We start from the raw sequence: 18,523 nt of genomic DNA, 5'->3' as shown, positions 1-18,523 counted from the left end.
GTGAGTTGCTGTTTTTCTCAGCCAAAGGTCCTTCTCTCTTATTTTTATTGAAACATTAAGCTTTTCCTAATATATCTCACTTGATTCCATAAATTCTTGAGGTTACCTTCATTTCAGGGTTACAGGGATTTATTCCCAAATCCCTATCCTGAGATGAAACCTCAGCAAAGTTCTCTGAGTCTCCTGAGTCCCACAGGTGCTCCTCAATTTTCAGAATTTTTCTCTTTCTCCGTATCTCATCATATATAAATTTTCCATAAATCTAAAAATGGTAGCTCCTCTTCATTTTCCACTATAGGATACCCACACTCATTATGAGGCCTGAAGGGTCAATTAGAGGCATGAATTTGTAATTTTTCTGAATTTCTTTTCCGTGAGAACCCTCAACCAACATAAAATTCAGTCTAATTGATCACAGTTGCATTTTACCTTGACCCTTTTATCATTCAAATCTTTAACTGAGTGTTGTTTGTAGCAATGGCTGGGGAATGCTTTAGATTCTTATTTTCCATGTCTGTGTAATATAACTCCCATTTTTAGGCCCTTCCCAGTTTTCTTCCTTTCCCTTAGATATCCTTAATTAAAGATATTAATGTTTCATAACATTTCCATGTCTCATCTTCTACACATATCCTTTTTTTTTTCAATTATCAATGCCTGTCTCCATTCTAAATTTAGAATTCTGTATTGTTCAGAGACAGAGAGACAGGGAGACAGAAAGAGAAAAAGCACTTATAATTCCAAGTAAAGGACTCATTCCACTATTCTTATAAATGGAAACTTGACTTGAAAATAGTGAGTCTAGGGGCAGCCAGGTAGCACAGTGAGTAAGAGCACTGGCCCCAGAGTCGGGATAACCTAGTATCGAATCTGGGCTCTGATACTTAGCACCACACCCAGAAATAACTGGCCGTGTAACCTTGAGCAAGTTACTTAACCCCAGTTGCTTAGGGGTGGCCAGGTGGCTCAGTGAGTAAGAGCCCCGGCCCCAGAGTCTGGATGACCTGGGATCAAATCTGGGCTCAGATACTTAGCACCACACCTAGAAACAGCTGGCTGTGTAACCTTGAGCAAGTTACTTAACCCTAGTTTCTAAAAAAAAAAAGTGAGTCTGGATGGAATTTTATTTTAGTCAATTCTTTTCCTAGTTGCCGCATATATGATTATATTTAAGCAGAATTAAAGCAGGAATAAATCTCTCAGTCTACATTTGTTCTTAGTGTTATCTATATTGATTCTAATGAGACACAAAAAATCTGCATTGCCATGAAAATAAATACCACTTTTGATTTTCTATTCAAAATTCATCCCTTTTCCCAAATCATCACTGAAATTAGAGAGGTAGCAAAATCTATATCATGATGCTGTCTTTGAACTTTTTGGACCCCTCTGATTTATGAAGATGTGCACCCTCCATATACCCAGGGAATGAATACTGGCTCATATGACCCATGAGAAAAATACATTGTATTAGCCCTTACTTCTTTTCTCTTTTTGAAGATTTGAAAAACCCCCAAACCTACTGATTCTCTTTGAGCCATGTCATTCCCAGTTAGACATTGGAATCCCCTTTCTCTTCTTTCTGTCTTTCTCAGCACCCTTCATAACTGAAACGATGAAGACACCGAAGAGTGAGACAAAGACTTCTAAGGATAAGGATGGGAAGATAACTGAAGGTGAGTTGCTATTTTTCTCAATCAGGGATTCTTCTCTCTTATTTTTTGAAACATAAAGTTTTCCCTAATATGTCTCACTTGGTTCCATGAACTCTCCAGGGTCCCATCCTTTCAGAGTCTGTGGAATTTATTCCCAAATTCCAATCCTGAGATGAAAGCTCAGCAGAGTTTTCTGAGTCTCTTGAGTTCATCAAATGCTCCTCAACTTTCAGAATTTTTCTGATTCTCCACATTTTATCATAGACACATTTTCCATCCAAAATGAGTAATTCTTCTCCATTATCCAATATAGATTCTCCGCCTACCCTCCCCCTCTCCACCCTCCACATGAAACCTAAAGGGTCAATGAGAGGCATGGGTTTGTTAGATTTTTGAATTTCTCTTCTTTTTTTGGATGGGGGAAGGGAGGGCAATTGGGGTTAAGTGACTTCATCAAGGTCACACAACTAGTTTTATGTTAAGTGTCTGAGGCTAGATTTGAACTCAGGTCCTCCTGACTCTAGGGCCAGCACTCTATTCATTGCACCACCTAGCCTCCCCATGAATTTCTTTTCAAAGGATACCCTCAAGCAAAAATAAAATATGGTGTGATTGATCAAGGTTGTACATTAACTTGACTGTTTTTTCATTCAAATATTTTTTCAACTGATGTTTGTAGCAATGGCCAGGGAAGGCTTTAGATTCTTTTTTCCAAGTCTGTGCAATATAATCTCAATTTTTAGGCCCTCCCCAATATTCTTCCTTTTCCCTAGATATTCTTAAGTAAAGATATTAATGCTTTCATAGCATTTCCAAGCCTTATCTTCTCCAAATGTCCTCTATGTTTCAAATATTAATGCCAATCTCCATTCTCAATTTAGAACTCTGTATTGTTGAGAGACAGATAGAGAGAAACAGAGAGAGATAGAGAAATAGAGAAAGCATGTGAGATTCTTACTAAGGGACTCATTCCATTGTTCTACTCAATGGAACCTTGATTTGGAAATTGTGTGTCTGGACTGTGCTTTGATCTTATTCAACTCTTTTCCTGGCTGCCATATATATGGTTATATCTTAAATAAAATTAAAGCAGAAATTAATTTCTCAGTCTACACTGGTTATTAATGTTATTTATACAAATTCTAATGGGATACAAGAAATCTACATTCCCATGAAAATAACTGCTTTTTTTTTTTCATTTTCTGTTACCAATTTCTCCCTCCCCACAAATCAATAGTGATTTAGAGCATTTTTCATGTGACTATAGATATCATTAATTTCTTCCTCTGAAAACTGCCTGTTCATGTCCTTTGACCATTTATCAATTGGGGAATGACTTGCATTCTTATAGATTTGACTCAGGTCTCTATATATGTTAGAAATGAGGCCTTTATCAGAGACACTGATTGTAAAAACTCTTTCCCAGTTTTCTGCTTCCCTCTTAATCTTGGTTGCATTGGTTTTGTTTGTACAAAAACTTTTCAATTTAACAGAATCAAAATTGTCCATTTTCTATTTAATAATGTTCTATATTTCTTGTTTTATCCTAAATTCTTCCATTCTCTATAAATCTGACAGGTAAATTATTCCTTGCTCTCCCAGTTTGCTTATAGTATCAATCTTTATATCTCAATCATGCACCCATTTTACTTTATTTTGAAGAACCACATTCTTATGAAAACACTTTCCTCCCTTAGATATTGTATTCTCCCCTATTCCAAACAAGAATCTTGAATGGGAGGAAACACGGAGGTTGCAGAAAACATGTCTAGAGAATATGATGGAATCCCCTGCTCCCACCCTCCCAACCCCTCCACCGCTAAATTTTCTAGTGGGAAACATTCCATATGTTCAGTGGAGGCACATAGACTACCAGTGAATGAGACCTCTGTCCCAAAAGATCCCTGGAGAGGGGCAGCTAGGTGGCGCAGTGTGTAAATCACTGACCCTGGAGTTGGGAGGACCTGAGTTCGGTTCTGACCTCAGACACTTAACACCCACACAAAAAAACTAGCTGTGTAACCTTGGGCAAGTTACTTAACCCCAATTGCCCTCGGGAAAAAAAAAAAATCCCTGGAGAAATGTTTTGCATCAACTCCTTGCTTCTGCTCTGTCAAGAGTAAGAAATGACCATTTTTTTGGAATTATTTAATTTCTCTCAATAGGAGATCACTTTTGTTTTCTTTTTGCCTTTTCTAGCACCCCTTAAAGTTACAAATGACACTAAGAAGACACAACATATCCTAACATCTACTAAGCTGGTCTTCAAGATAACTAAAGGTAAGTTGCTTTTTTTCTTAACCTTAGGTACTTTCCACTTATTTTAGTGTACAATTTTCACTAATATGTTTCCCTAGGTCTATGTACTCTGCAACCCTCCTTCCTTGCTTGGTGACTGGGCTTTTTTTCCCATGTCCTAATCATGAGTAAACCTCAGAAAATTCCTCTATATAAATGAAATCACCTACCTGCTATTCAATTTCCAGAATTGCCTGATCTTCTCATGCCCTTCTAGATACCTTTTCCATCCCAGACTAATAGTCCTTGTTCTTCCAGTATGGCACCCATTCTCATCAGGAGGTAAGAAGGGACAATGACAAGAATGAGTATATATCCTTTAAAAATTTTTTTCAGTGACTTGGAATATTTTTGGAAGAGTGCATGTTCTGACAGAATATTATGGTAAGTTAACTTGATTCTTTTCTCCTTTAGATATTTATTATTGAGACTGACTGACTTATAAATGGATAAGAAAGGCTTAAGACTTATCTCTAGTCCTTGCAATCTGATTGCTATGTTCTCATTTTTTTCCCTCTTCTCTAGCTCACCCATAATAAGGACTTATTATACTTATAATAAATATACTTATTATATTATACTTATAATAAGTATTTTCAGGCCTTGTCTTGATCTCTTTTGCCTTCTATAAAGGTCTTTTATTTTTCAAACTTTACCTCAAGTCTTCTTTCTAAATTCAGAACTTTCTGTGCTAGAGAGAGAGAGAAAGAGAAAGAGACAGAGAGAGAATTAGAGAGAAAAGGAGGAGGAGGAGGAGGAAGAGGAGAAGGATGAAGATGTGGAGAAGGAAGAGGGAGAACAAAAAAGTGAGAAGAAAGAGAAAAAGAAGAGAAAGAGACAGAGACAGAAAGAACCTGTGGGGGTCTATTCTTTTGCTTTTGTACATGAAACTCTAGCCTGAGAATTGTAAATTTGGGCTGAGCCTGGCTGTTATTCCTATTTTTCATGGTTGCCTTATGCTTTATTAAATCTCAACTAATTATCAAGTAAGGAAGCACTGAGGTTTTTCTGGTTTCAGATGGAGGCAGAGCCTCCCTTTTCCAATAATTTTGCCAATGTTAGCCTTCCAGGTCTATGACTGATAATAGGAAATAAAGCTCATTCTCTGCTTTCCATTTTTGTTTTCTTTTTGTTTGCTTTTTTTCTTTTTGGAGGGGGGAAGGCAGGGCAATTGGAGTTAAGTGACTTGCCCAAGGTCACATGGCTAGTATGTGTTAAGTGTCTGAGGCCGGATTTGAACTCATGTCCTCTTGACTCAAGGGCCAGTGCTCTATTCACTGCACCACCTAGCCGTCCCCCATTTTTGTTTTCTACCTGCCCTTTCCTCTGATGCCCTCCGTTGCTATGCAGATTCATATAGAACAGAAACTAAAAATAGACCTTTTAAAGTAAATCTCAGATATCCATCTCCATGTTTCCCCCTGACAGTTCCCAGGGGTGTGTTTCTTCAATACCACACTTGAGGATGGAGTGAATTTCTGTGAAAAAAAATTCAGAGACATATCAACCCCCTAAATTTCTTGTTTCTTTAACTGTCTTTGGTAGAAGTTTATCTTAACCAGCATAAGTCCTTCCCACTGAAGAGGTCAGATATGCTCCCTCACACAGATCTACCAACACTCCCACCTTTCTTCCTTGCATGGTCAATGGGGTTTTTCCCTTTATCCCTAACTATGAGAATCAACTTCAGAAAATTTCCAGTTTCCAAAAATTCCCTGCCTCTTCATGTGTCATTTTGGATTGCACTTTCAATCTCCAGACCACTAGTCCCTGTTTCTGCTATTATATAGCCCCACCATTATCCCCATGAAGCCAGAAAAGATAATGACAGGAATGAGTTTCTATTTACTCTTTGGTCTTTTTTTTCTTCAGAGAGAGAGATCCCACAAATAACTCTCTCTCTTTATAATAAAAAGGATATTTTTTATTATAAAGGATAATAAAAGGATAAAGGATATTTTAGGATATAAATAAGGATAAAAAAGATGGTAAGTTCAATCATCCCTTTTGTCACTCAGAAATTTTTCTTGAGTCTTAGTTACTCATAAATGGACACTAAAAGCCAAAGATTTTAATCTTCAGTCCTTGGAATCTAAGTGACTTTTTTTTTTAGCCATTACTTATTTTTTTTCCCTCTTCTCCAGCTGATCCATTGGAAGGGCTTAAGTCCTTTCATAGCATTTCCTGGCCTTGTCTTAATCACATTTAACTACTACAAATGTCCTTTATTTTTCAAATATCTGTTCCAGTCCACATTCTAAATTTAGAACTCTCCATTGTCCAACCTTGTATCCTTGCATGGTCACAGAAGTCTTGCATGGTCACCCCTCTTGCCTTATCTCTAAGAAATTCTTGCAAGTCACTTGAGTCTGCTAACTTTTCTTTGGTTTTAGGGGTTACTCTTCTTTTCCAGATGCAATTCTGGACATTTTTTCAGTCCCCAGACCAGTAGTGCTTCTTGTTGCCATATGCCCCTCTGCAGTGTCACCATGAGACCAAAATGTGTCAGTGACAGGAATGGCTTAGTCTTCTCTTCGAATTGTTTTCCTCAGACACCATCATATCTTTTGCAGACACAACTCAGAAAACAAAACGTTAACTCGAACCAATTTTCTTCATTAACTGACATAAATAGAAATGGTTTAGGATTCTTTTTCTGTTAGAAGGAGGCAGAGATCAGTTCTGTCAACAATTAGAATGTATTAGATGTCCTATGTTTAAATCTTCCAAATTTTAGTTTCCCAGATCCATGTTAAGACATAGTTTATGATGGTTATTTTCTATTCCTCAATTTTTTTTGTCACCTACACTTTTTCCTGATCATCAATGCTGTCCATATTCATGCAGAGAAGCAACTGCCAGACAAGTCTTCAAAAGAAAGTTTAGGACACTGAACTTCATAGCTCAGCTTACAAGGCATGCTTCTCTTAGACCTTGCTCTAGGTGGATCTAGGTGGATCTCTGCAATAAATAAATAATTAGATAGATAAATAAATGAACAAATATATGTATATGTATACACACATGCAAACAATCTAGGGAAATTTCACCATCTGAATCCTCTGAGTTTTCTAAGTATCATGAGTATAACTGCCTATTGGATATTATATAACTCGTTGCCACTGACCGGAGCTGAAGTGCTCCCTTTCACAGAGGTCTACCATATCGTCATCCTTGCATCTTTTAGCGGTCCCTTAAATTGTCTCCTCCAGTCTTAACTTTGAGATTAGACTCCAGACATCTTCCCCATGTCCCCTAGATCCTTTATCTCTTACTAAGTTTCCAGAATTTCCCTGCCTCTCTTCACATGTTAGATGTATTTTAAATCCCAGACCAGTAATACTTTTTCCAATATAACTCACCCCAAAACTCCCAGACCTGACAATGAATACAGAAAGGTAAATGACAAAAATGAACTTATATTGTCTTTGCATTGTTTTTCCTCAGAGGAGAATAATGCTATGGATTCAGAAAACAGAGTAGGTAAGTTAATTTTACTTTTTTTCTTTTTTGTTCTTTGTCACTTTTCTCCCAGTCTGTCAGACGAGAAAGATTTAATTAAGACTCATTATAAGTCCTTAGATTCTAAGGTTTTTAGACCTTTTTCAGTTTTCTGCCTCTCTCTATATCTGTCAAGGGCTTAAATCCTTTAGCAGTATTTCCAGACCTCTTATATCATTTGAGTTAAAAAAAAATCTTTATTTTTCATGTATACTTGAGAGTCTCTGTTCTAAATTCTGACCTTTCCACTGTTATTGATGAAACCTCTCAGCTTCCATGCCCACCCTGTACTATCCCTCAAGTCCACCAAGAATACTATGTCTACAGGCTGCTGGTGGGAGGACTAATAAATTGTATCATGCCTTGGAAATTGGACATCTAGACTAAGCCTGACTCACGTCTCTATGAACTATGTGAATGCTTAGAGCTCAATTATTTTTTAAATTTTTTTAAAAGCAATTGGGATTAAGTAACTTGCTCAAGGTTACACTGCCAGGTGTTTGTGGGTGGGTGCTAAGTGTCTGAGCCCGGATTCGATCCCAGGTCATCCAGACTCTGGGGCCAGTGCTCTTACTCACTGCACTACCTGGCCGCCCCATTAGAGCTCAATTATTGAGAATGTACAGAAACACTAAAGTTTTTCTGGAGTCCGAAGGAGTTAGCAAAGGCTAGTTTCATCAACAGTTAGGATGAATTATTCTTATTCTATCCACAAAGATTCCAAATTTTAGCTCTCTAGATTCATAGAAGGTTTTATATGTGTATATATATACATATATACAAACATGTATATATATGTATATATATTGTGTTTCCCTGATAATAAGACCTATCCCGAAAATAAGCCCTCCCCTTACTGTGTAAGATTCCTCTAAAATAAGCCCTCCCCCAAAAATAAGCCCTATTGAGATTGCTACAGTAGTGAAGGTGATCCCCTGTGCTACACGCTACATTACGGTACCCTCTGTATGCACTGTTCCCCCCCCGCCCCAGGTGAAACACACACCGCGCTCCGAGCTGCATCCAATCAGAGCTGCAGCAGTGAGCGCGTCATCCTGTTCTTCCCCAATGATTTGCTTATTGAATAAAGGTACATTTTTATGTTCACATTTACCTGTTTATTAAAATTGCTGTCAATGTTCATTAAAATAAGCCCTCCCCTGAAAATAAGCCCTCTGGTGTTTTTCTGTCCAAAAAAATAATAAGACAGTGTCTTATTATTGGGGAAACACGGTATATTATGATGATCATTCTGTATTCTGATGTTCTTGATGTTTTTTTCAACCACACTTTTACTGGATTCCCTTTCCTGTTGTCCATATGCATACAGAGAACCAATGGTCAGATATTCCTTAGAAAGAAGGTTTGGGATGTTTGACTCTATAGTATCCCCTGAAAGTGCCAGGGACAAGACCTCGCTTTAGGGTGGGGCGGATTTCTCCAAATTATCCAGTGAAATTTCAACCTAGTTTTTCTAAGTATCATAGGTACACCTGTACTATGAATGCCCCATATAGCATACCGAACAAGTCTGATATGCTCCCTCTTACTGGATACACAAACCCTCCCACTTTACATATTTGTGTAATCACTGGTGTTTTCTCCTCTAGTTCAAAGTCAGAAATTAGGACTCAGAAATGCTACATGTCACCTGTGTCCCATATCATCTACTAATATTCCAGAATTTCCATGATATACTAGATGCTTTCAACCTTAGACCAGTAGCCCTTATTCCTCTGTGAAACTTCTCAGTGTCACCAGGAGGGCAGCAGGCTAAATGATAGCAATGGGATAATTTTCTCTCTGAATTTTTCCCCAGTGTATTTCAGCTTTTCTGGAGAGCCTGATGTTGTCAACTGCAAATAAACTTGATTTTTTTATCACTCCAAAATATTTCTTCAGACTGACTTACTTGACCAGAAGGGGCTAAAACTCACCTCTAGTCTTTGGATTCTAAGATTTTTAGACCTTTTTCAGTTGTCTTCCTCTTCCCTATCAGTCCTTCAGTAAGAACTCAAATCCCTTCCTAGTATTTCCAGAATTTTAACTTTTGATTTGTACAGATAGCTTTATTTTTCATATATACATACCAGTCTTTATTCTAAATCCCAATATCTCCATTGTTACCAATAAAATGTCTCAGTCATCATACCCACCCTGTAGTCTCCATCAAGCCCAGGAGATAATGTGTGTATTCATACAGGTCTTTGCTGAGGGACTCATGTAATGGCTTAGGAGTTGGACATCTGGACCGAACTTATCTCTCATTTCAATATATTTCTGAGAGCCTTGTAAATGATTACTGCTCATTCAATGAGAAGGTATAGAAACACTAAGGTTTTCTGGGGTCAGGAAGAGGCAGAGAAGGCTAATCTCATCATTTACTAGGATGAATTGAATGTCCTATCCTGTCCAGAAACATTCCACATCTTAGCTTTTCAGATCCATGCCAAGTTTTAGAGAAAGATGGTCATATTCTATTCCAGTGCCCTAGATGTTCATTTTATATTCCAATAGCTTTGATTTTTTTCCTCTTACATTTTTCTCAGATGCCCTCTGTTGCTTTCTATATTTGTACATAACAGCACCTGTCAAATAAACCTTTGAGAGAAGGTTCAGGACATTTAACTCCAGAGAACCAACTGAGAGCCCGAAGGACACATTTCTCCTAGACCAAGGGTGGAGAACTTGAGGACTTGAGGCCACATGTGGCCTTCTGGTTCTTAGGCACAGCCTTTTGACCTAGTCCAAATTTTACAGAACAAATCCTTTTATTAAAGGGAGTTGTTCTGTGAAGTTTGGATTCAGTCAAAGGGCCGCCACACTTGAGGACCTAGAGGGCCACTTGTGGTCTTGAGGCTGCAGGTTCCCCATCCTTGTCCTAGATCATGTACTAGGGTGGACTCCTGCAAATAATCTAGGTAAATTTCACCTCCCAAATCTTCAGGGGGTGAAACTACATACTGAATGTCAGACAACATAATTTGTAGTCACAGATGAGGCCTGATATATTCCTTGTCACTAGGGTCTATCAATTCTCCTGAAAAAAATCCCAAATTTTATCTTTCTGTATTCAAGGCAGATTATGATAGTCATTCTATATTCCAATAACCCAAGTGTCCTACCTACCACTCAGTTTCCAGAGTTTCCCTGCCTCATTCCATATGCCACTCTTTATCCAAATCCAACCCTAGACCAGTGCCATTCCCAGTGTAACTATTGGGCCAGGAGGTTTAAAAACAGGAATGGGTTCATTTTCTTTTTAAATTTTCTTTTTCAGTGAATTATGGCTTTGTTTCAGTGCCCACTATGACACTTATGTGCAATTATGGGAAGTTAACTTGACCCTTTTATTCACTCTTCACCATTTTTCTTAAAACTGATTTACATAAAACAGACAATAAAAAATTAAGATTTATCTCCAGTCTTTGGACTCTAAGATTTTTTAAGTCTTTCACTTCTCTTCCTCTTCCCTATCTGTCCTACAGTAAGGGTTTAAGTTTTTTCATAATATTTCCATGCTTTCTTTTCATACTTTTTAATTTCTACAAATTTCCTTTACTTTCATGTATGTATTGCCACATATTCCTCTTTCTCCTCTGTCACCATTGAAAGAGCCTAGGTGGGTGCCTACTGGACAGCCCATTACTCTCATGAATGGAATCCCACCTTAGGAATTTCATATCTGCCCTATTCCTGGCTCTGATTCTTTTTAAAATTTTGGAGGACTTGTAAATGATTAACTCTTAACTAATGAGAAAACAGAGAAACACTAAGGTTTTTTCTGATGTCAAGAGACAGAGCCTATCCTTATCACCTATTAGGATGGAATGAAAGTCTTAGATATAAATTCTCCCAAATATGAGTTTTCCAGATCCATAATATAACTTTGCAAATTATAGTCCTTCATATTTGAAGGCCCACTGTATTATTTCTATTGGTTTTATTTTTTTTTCCTTTTTAATGAAAGGAGTATATAGACTATATTCTACATGGCGATGTTACAGGAATGGCTTGACTAAATTATATAGTCTTAAAGAGTTCCTTATTTCACAGAGGATCTTTTATTTGGAAATGTTTTTTGATACTTTTGTATGTTTGATTTGGTTCTATAATGACTCTCCAAATCTGGGTTCCAATAGGACACTCCCTAGTAACAAAGAATCAAAATTAAGCAAAGTAATGCAACATATTGGAAATATTCATCAATTTTACCCCTTTTTACTCCTATGGTCAACCATTTCTCTGCCTAAAGGTAGGTATCTTCTTGACTTTCAGTCTCCGGAAGTCACAGAATTCATTAAGTCATGACTTGTTTAGCTTCTGAAATCTTTCAGTTTGGTATTCTTTTACATTATTTTTGTCATTGCATAAATTGTTCTTGGTTCTATTTTTGCTTTTTGTCAGTTCATACAAGTCTTTACTAAGGATCCTCTATATTGTGTCCAAAATACATAATGTCATGTATACATTTGTTATGGGAATGGGAATCTGAAGATCTTCCCTGCCCCTTGAACCTTTGATAGGCTTAAGTGACTCTGAGAACCTTCCCTGATTTGAAAATATACTCTGCCCCCTAACAGGCCGAATGTGGTCACATGGAACCTGTGATAGGAAGCTTGTTTTTCAGGAATGCCCACACCTTGTTACTTTGTGATTGGGCAGTGGGTCAAGGGTTGCGACATTCTCTGAGCCAGGAGAAGGCTATATATACCCTGATGTGAGATTTGGGTTTGGGGCTCACTTTGAGAAGAGCTGTGTGATTTGACCAGATGAGACTCTGGGCAGCCATTGAACCCCCTGGCTTTGAAAACCCAGATGTTGGTGCTTCCCTCTCTGGTATGGATGTAATGGCCAGACAGCTGGAAGCCTGTCTGCTGATGTTTCTCTGTCTGTATTTGTTGTCTGCTTGTAACCTCTGTTTGTATTCTCTGAAGTTCGGGGTGCTGACCTTTTTCCCCTGAACTAGGTAAATGACATATGTTTGATTAAAGCAAGATTGTTAACCCATTTTGAGTTGCTTTCCTTTAGAAAAGCAGAACCTGTGCTAGCAGCCATCCTGGGTATGCTAGGGTGCTTGCTACTACAACATTCATTGTCTTATCTATAGAAAATTTAAACTTATGATTTGTAAATTTTCCAGTTAGATTTATTTTCTCCCCAGTCAATAAACCAGTTATTTTATTGGAATAAAATCTATATTTAATAAAATAACAATCCTCTAGTTATATTTAGAGTAAGACTCAAGTTAAAACATGCATGGTTTCTAAAACTATCATACAAGGAGATCATTAAAATCTAGACACTTTTCCATTCCAGTCCATCCCTGAACTTGTATGGACAGATTTATTTTCCAGTTTTCTATAGGTGTTGGGCAACATTGGGACTCCTCTATCAGATTTTATAAGGCAGAGGTCATGTCAAATTCCAGTTGGTTCCCTTCCATCATCCTGCTGATCCTAACCTCCAATTAATCTTTCTTCTTTCTCAGAATCTTCATGTAGTGGCTCAGCAACACTCATTCTGTCAATACTGCACAAGTCAGTTTCCCCATTGGCCTCTTCTCTCCAGGAGTCAACTCTGGCACTGTTTGATACTGGAAACCGAGGAATTCATTTTATTGGTGGGATGGGAGGTTTCCCACATTCTAGGAGGATCTGTGGATTGTTCAAATCTCATCTTCTTGTTTTCTTCTTTCTAGGTTGTGTTATTTGCTAAATGATGAACCACTTCGCTAGGTAAGATGCATAGATCTCTTCTTCTCTTTCCACTGTGGATGGATTGCACATCACTGAGTGGGAGTCATCTAAAGTGTAGCTCTGTGTGCTCTAAAGGGCTCTGGGAGCTCCAATAACTAGAGTAGAAAGTTTAAAGAAGGAGGGCCCAATATTGATTGAATATAACAGTTATAGATGATATTGGAAATTTAAATTTCATATCCTTATTATTTGTATTTGTAACCCTAGTGCCTAGCTCAGTGCCTGGCACAGGGTGAGCACCTAAAAGTGCTTACTAATTGAATTTATTTTATTTTTATCATTAATAGAGTCACTGTATACTCAAAAGAGTAATGAAATTGAAAAGATTGCTTTTCTCTCCTAGGGATTTGTGGTGTGGACTTCTTTAATTTCTCCATTTCCTACCTTAGAGTCAGGAGATGCCAAACTCCACACTGCTCACTAAGTCATGTTTCTCTCTATACCCACTGCTATCTTGTTCCAAGTCGTGTTTTACTTGCAAGCATAGGAATTATAAAGTTATAGAAAGAAAGTTCATGGATAGCTTTCCTTTTCAGCTCTAAGTTAGACAAGAGTAATAAGGAAGCTGCTTGTTGACTGGCACATTGGCTGCATGCCAGAGTTTCATGGAGGATTAAAAGAAAAGATGCTTGGATATCAATAATGGATTGACAAGTCAATGATAGTTCTGAACAAAAAAAACATATTTTTTGCAAACTTTCTTTCTTGGCAATGAATAGTGCCCTCAGGCACCAAAACTTATGTCCTCCAAGTCTTTATTAGAAAAAAATCTACCTTCTGAGCAAAGAATTTGTTAAGAAATGAATTCACCCTGAAGTATAACTTACAGAGATACTACTCAGGGAATTTGTATTTTATCCAAAGTCTGAAAAATCTGAAGAAAGGATTGATTATAATAGTATGTAAGCTAATTTGGGAGGTGTTCCTTGGGGTACAGAGAAGGTCTATTTATATGGGTGGAGCTTCTTGGCACCCGTGAAATCATAATGCAATGGTTGAGGCTGACTTAATGATAGGCAGATGACAACATGTTTCCACCCTGTCATCCCTCAATACTTCTCAGGTTTGATTCTTTGAATTTGGTGTAACTAAATGATCAGTGCAGTCTAAAAATTTGAGGGTGTAGTGATGTGGGCAGATCCGTCTAAAGGGCTGGTGAAAAAGAATAATGCTATAAGTTTGCTAATAAAACAGAGCTCCTGCTTTCTGGTCTCACTTTCTCTCTTTATTTTCTTTCTATTCTCATCTTCACGCGTGACTCATTAGTTGTGATACCCTTCTCACATTCTCAGGACTATTTTTCCCTCCACAAAAGTAAGGAAAGTCTTCTTGAGCCCCAGATTTGTCCATCACTGGAGTGATAGATTCAAATCCAGTTTTGAACTTTGAAGTAAAGAATAATACTCAAGGGGAGGGCAAAGGGGGTGCCTCCTCTAGTTTGCTGATACCCAGCACCTCACTCATTTTAGAAAGGGAAATAAATGTCAGTCTTGCTATGCTGAGAACTGGAACCTTTTCTCAGGGACCTCAATAACAGGATCCCAGCAGATCCTGAGCTTCAGAACAGACCCGTTTCAGCAGGATTGTACAAACCAATGAAGATTTTTGTCTAAATAGAGTTCTCTGTTTGGTTATTTCAAATTTTGTGACTTTTAAGATTATAGGATCATGGATTTAGAACTGGAAAGACTTCCACGATTTTCAATTTAGAAATTTTTGGTATTAGCTTCCTCCCATTCCTAGGGGAGGAATTAAGTATGTTTCAAGCTCAGTTTCATTCCATCTCTTTCTCCCAGTTTCACAGGTTGCTGATTTCTGGTTCCAGTTTTCCACCATCCTCTTGAAGACAATCTTCTAAGCCCACTCCAGTCCCCAATCCAGGTCAACCATTTGTTATAACTCTCATTTCTCCTGCTTTGCTGCTTTTTTGTTGTCTTATGTTTATGTTATGTTTTCAAGTGCAATGTCAATAATAATAAATCATATTATTTGAGACTGAGACTGATTTCTCTTTATTGACTATCTATCTGGCTTCTACTGAACACCATAGAGAGTGTAGTAAGAGCAGGACTTCCTGTTTCTCAGTCCAAAAATATATCTCCTAGTTATTTGGGGAAGGCATGAGTTGAATTGTTATTTCAAATTTAGAAAACATGTGCCATTCCCCTTTGATACTCAGTGCTGGATTCTTAGGGTCAGCCCTGGCTTTGGGTCATTTAAGTGACATTTTTTTTTATATGTATGAATCTGCATGTATGGGAATATATTGGTGATCCTGTGTCTTTGCATAAATTGTGGAAGAAAAACAGCCTTCTTACATGATTGTTCTGTTTGACTGAATTTCTTCCCATTCTACTGAACTCTAAATACACTATACCTAGGTGAATAGGCCCCCTTTTGCAGCAGACTGAATTAAAACTGGACTCAATTACCTCTATCCTGTAATGCACAAAGTCCTGGTTTACATGGCAAGTCCTCAGCTACCCAGCATCCCACAAATACTGTACCTAACACATGTGGTGAGGAGTGAGGTATGCAGTCTTTGTTTTGTCCATATAGATTATATATTCCTGTTGCAGTTTCATGGTGTCTTGCAGGGCTGTCTCAAAAGAATTCACAAACTCAGATCATCTCCAACCCAAGCAAGGGAATTTATTGAGAATTATGCTTTCCAGTGGGCTAGGCTCCTTAGAAGAATACACAACTAGCAAAGTAAGACATGGATTTTTATAGAGCAAAAGATGCAATTACATCATTACAGAATACATGAATATTAATTTATTGATATGGGAGGGGTCCTAGTCTTGGTTGAAGTGCACATGTGGTTACCCAGAATGCATACAGAAAAGTCCACTGGATGGGTATTAATGTAAGGTAATGATTTTATAATAAGCCTCTCCATGTCAGAAGTTCCCCTTTGCTATTACTGCATAGGCATCCACTTAGACTCTGATTTAGTGGTCAAACATCCTGCTCAGTATCTTGGTGCTGCTTTCTCATTGGCTGGCTGTTGTGGTCCTATCTAAAACTAGATGGATGTGGTATGTAGTTGAGGTAATGGACTCACCTGCTGTTCTAGTGAGGCAGTGAATAGATTGGGGTTAGGGCCAGTAGCTGGATTCCATCATTTCTGCATGAGTCTTTCTAGATGTCGCTCACAGTTGGGCAAGAATAGACCACTCTGGCATCTACTCCCCCTTTCTCTGAGGAAGACTTTGATTCCTGCAAGGAGGGGAAACAGGAGGTTGGGACCAGAGGTTTGTCATTCTGCTCTCCTAAGAGAGAAGGCGTACAGGTTGACCCCCTTCTCACCAGATGCTAGTACTACAATGAACACATGTAGCAAATGGCAAAGAAACACATTTATCTAAGCCAACAGAAATCAGAGAAAATATACATTATGAGACTATATGAGACAATATAGATTGAAAGGCCTCTCCCGTTACAAGCAAAGTATCTCAATACGAGAGAGTGACAGAGACAGAGAGAGAATCTTAGATCCTACCCAAATGTAAATTCTCCAAAGTCCTAGTGTGGCAAGCTGGGGAGACTGGCAGCTGCACTCATATGAGCTTTTCCCCAGAGTCTCTCTCTCTCCCTTCAGTGAACTGAAGAAACTTTGGCATTTCATATCTTCTCTCTCAAAGCTAGCAGCCAGGAGAACCTAGATTCCTCTTTTCTCCCTCACCAACTCTGCTCACCCCATACTTGGACTTGGTCCTTCAAGTCAAAGGAAGGACTTTCCAGACTAACTTTCTTCTTGAGACAGACTACACCATTGTTTCATTTAAATCGATCAGAATTTTGCTGGTCTAATTTGTCCTCTAAGCAGGCCTGAAATTTAAGCCATTAAACCTGACACTGAAAGCAAATCTGCATACTAGGAATCTAAAGTTGTTATCAGAAGTAGTTTTTCTTGTTGAGTCGATGTATTTCTTTTCCTTTCAGTGCGGCTTTCATGTTATCTGACTTCCAGTCTAGTAGACATTGTGGTGGGAACAATTCTCCCTAAGCTCTTAAGGGATCTCCTCTCACAAATTTACCAAAAATGTATTGATTCTTTTATTCAAGTACACTTGAATGGTTTAGCCCAAAGAAATTTAAACAAGCCCCTAACATTTAATTTACTCCAACTCTAGTGAACACTTGTTGCTCTTAAAAATAAAATGTAGAAACTATTTTCCTCCAGCTGGAGTAAAAAAAACCTTTCAGCTGTCAGAGTGGTATGGAGAAAGCACTGAATGAAGAATCAGGAGATCTCAATTCCAAATGATGTTGTCTTTGAGGCTCCCTGACTGTGATTTATGGATCACTGAACTTCCTGAATTTCACTTTACTCTTTCTATAAAATGGGGAGGGAGGAAAGCTCACACAGCCTGAAAGTGCTAGGGAGGAGAGAAAGAACAAGAAAGTGAGAGAGTGAAGGAGAGAAGAAATGGACAGAGATTTTTCCTTCGACTGTGGTTGGGGTGGTATGGTCAGGAACATCTTTTCAAACCTGGAAAGACTTAAGTAAACTGATACTGAGTAAAGTGAGCAGAACCAGGAGAACATTGTACACAGCAACAGAAATATTGTGTAATGATTAACTCTGATAGACTTACCTCTTCTTAGCAATACGACGATCCAAGACAGTTCCAAAAGACTCATGATGAAAAATGCTATCTACTGTCAGAAAAAGAACTATGGACTGAATGCAGATTGAAGCAGACTATTTTCACTTTTTTTTGTTTTTTTCTTTCTCATGGTTTTCTCTTTTGTTCTGATTCTTCTTTCACAGCATGATTAATATGGAAATATGTTTAACATGATTATACATGTCTAACCTCCAGTCAGCCATCAAAATGATTTTCCCAAGGCACAGGTCTAACCATGTAATCCTCCTGCTCAATAATTCCAGACACTCCCTATCACCTTCAAAATTAAGTACAAAGTTCTCTGTTTGGCATTCACATCTCTTCATGACCTAGCTCCCTCCTACCTTTCCCATCTTCTTACACCTTACTTGCCACCACATACTTCTCAATATAATGACATTGGACTCCTGGCTGTTCCACAAACCAGGATACTCTATCACTTGGCTCTAGGCATAATAAGAAAAGAAAAAGAAATATTATAAACTTAAAAAGAAAAGAAAAAAGAAAAAAAAGCATGTCATGTGCATAGCAGAACATAGGAGAGGATTCAGAATATATAGCAATAACTTTTCGTTTCAAGAAAGCCTATATATTAAATTCTGTTTGTTATGTTGAAAGCTGTCCATTTTTTCTTTGCTTCCTTGCAGGTTTTCTTTTGTTCTCTGCTGTACAC

General features: G+C 38.0%; 1 protein-coding gene and 1 long non-coding RNA gene across 3 annotated transcripts in view; one reads left to right on the top strand and one right to left on the bottom strand.

Moving 5' to 3' along the window:
• The window catches only part of LOC138171877 (enolase-phosphatase E1-like), a 26,376-nt gene extending 11,187 nt beyond the window's left edge, over positions 1-15,189 (top strand). For both annotated transcript variants that reach the window (XM_069101444.1, XM_069101445.1), the window contains 6 exons: positions 1,596-1,676; positions 3,855-3,935; positions 4,290-4,337; positions 7,401-7,436; positions 13,156-13,192; positions 15,010-15,189. In XM_069101444.1, coding sequence (XP_068957545.1) covers positions 1,596-1,676; positions 3,855-3,935; positions 4,290-4,337; positions 7,401-7,436; positions 13,156-13,172 — 263 coding nt within the window. In that variant the 3' untranslated portion in view covers positions 13,173-13,192; positions 15,010-15,189. The remainder of the gene's footprint in view (positions 1-1,595; positions 1,677-3,854; positions 3,936-4,289; positions 4,338-7,400; positions 7,437-13,155; positions 13,193-15,009) is intronic.
• LOC138171878 (uncharacterized) lies at positions 5,752-18,523 on the bottom strand. The gene is made up of 3 exons (XR_011170992.1): positions 17,818-18,523; positions 16,281-16,435; positions 5,752-6,914 (listed from the first exon to the last, which is right to left on the bottom strand). It is a non-coding gene; the product is annotated as an uncharacterized lncRNA (long non-coding RNA).

The sequence above is a fragment of the Petaurus breviceps genome, unplaced genomic scaffold (assembly GCF_028583685.1).
Source record: "Petaurus breviceps papuanus isolate PSGF00001 unplaced genomic scaffold, PetGlider_PUasm1.0 470, whole genome shotgun sequence".
In the NCBI taxonomy this organism is placed as follows: domain Eukaryota; kingdom Metazoa; phylum Chordata; class Mammalia; order Diprotodontia; family Petauridae; genus Petaurus; species Petaurus breviceps.
Note: the sequence above shows the minus strand (reverse complement) of the source record. Positions and strands in the feature narration are given on the sequence as shown.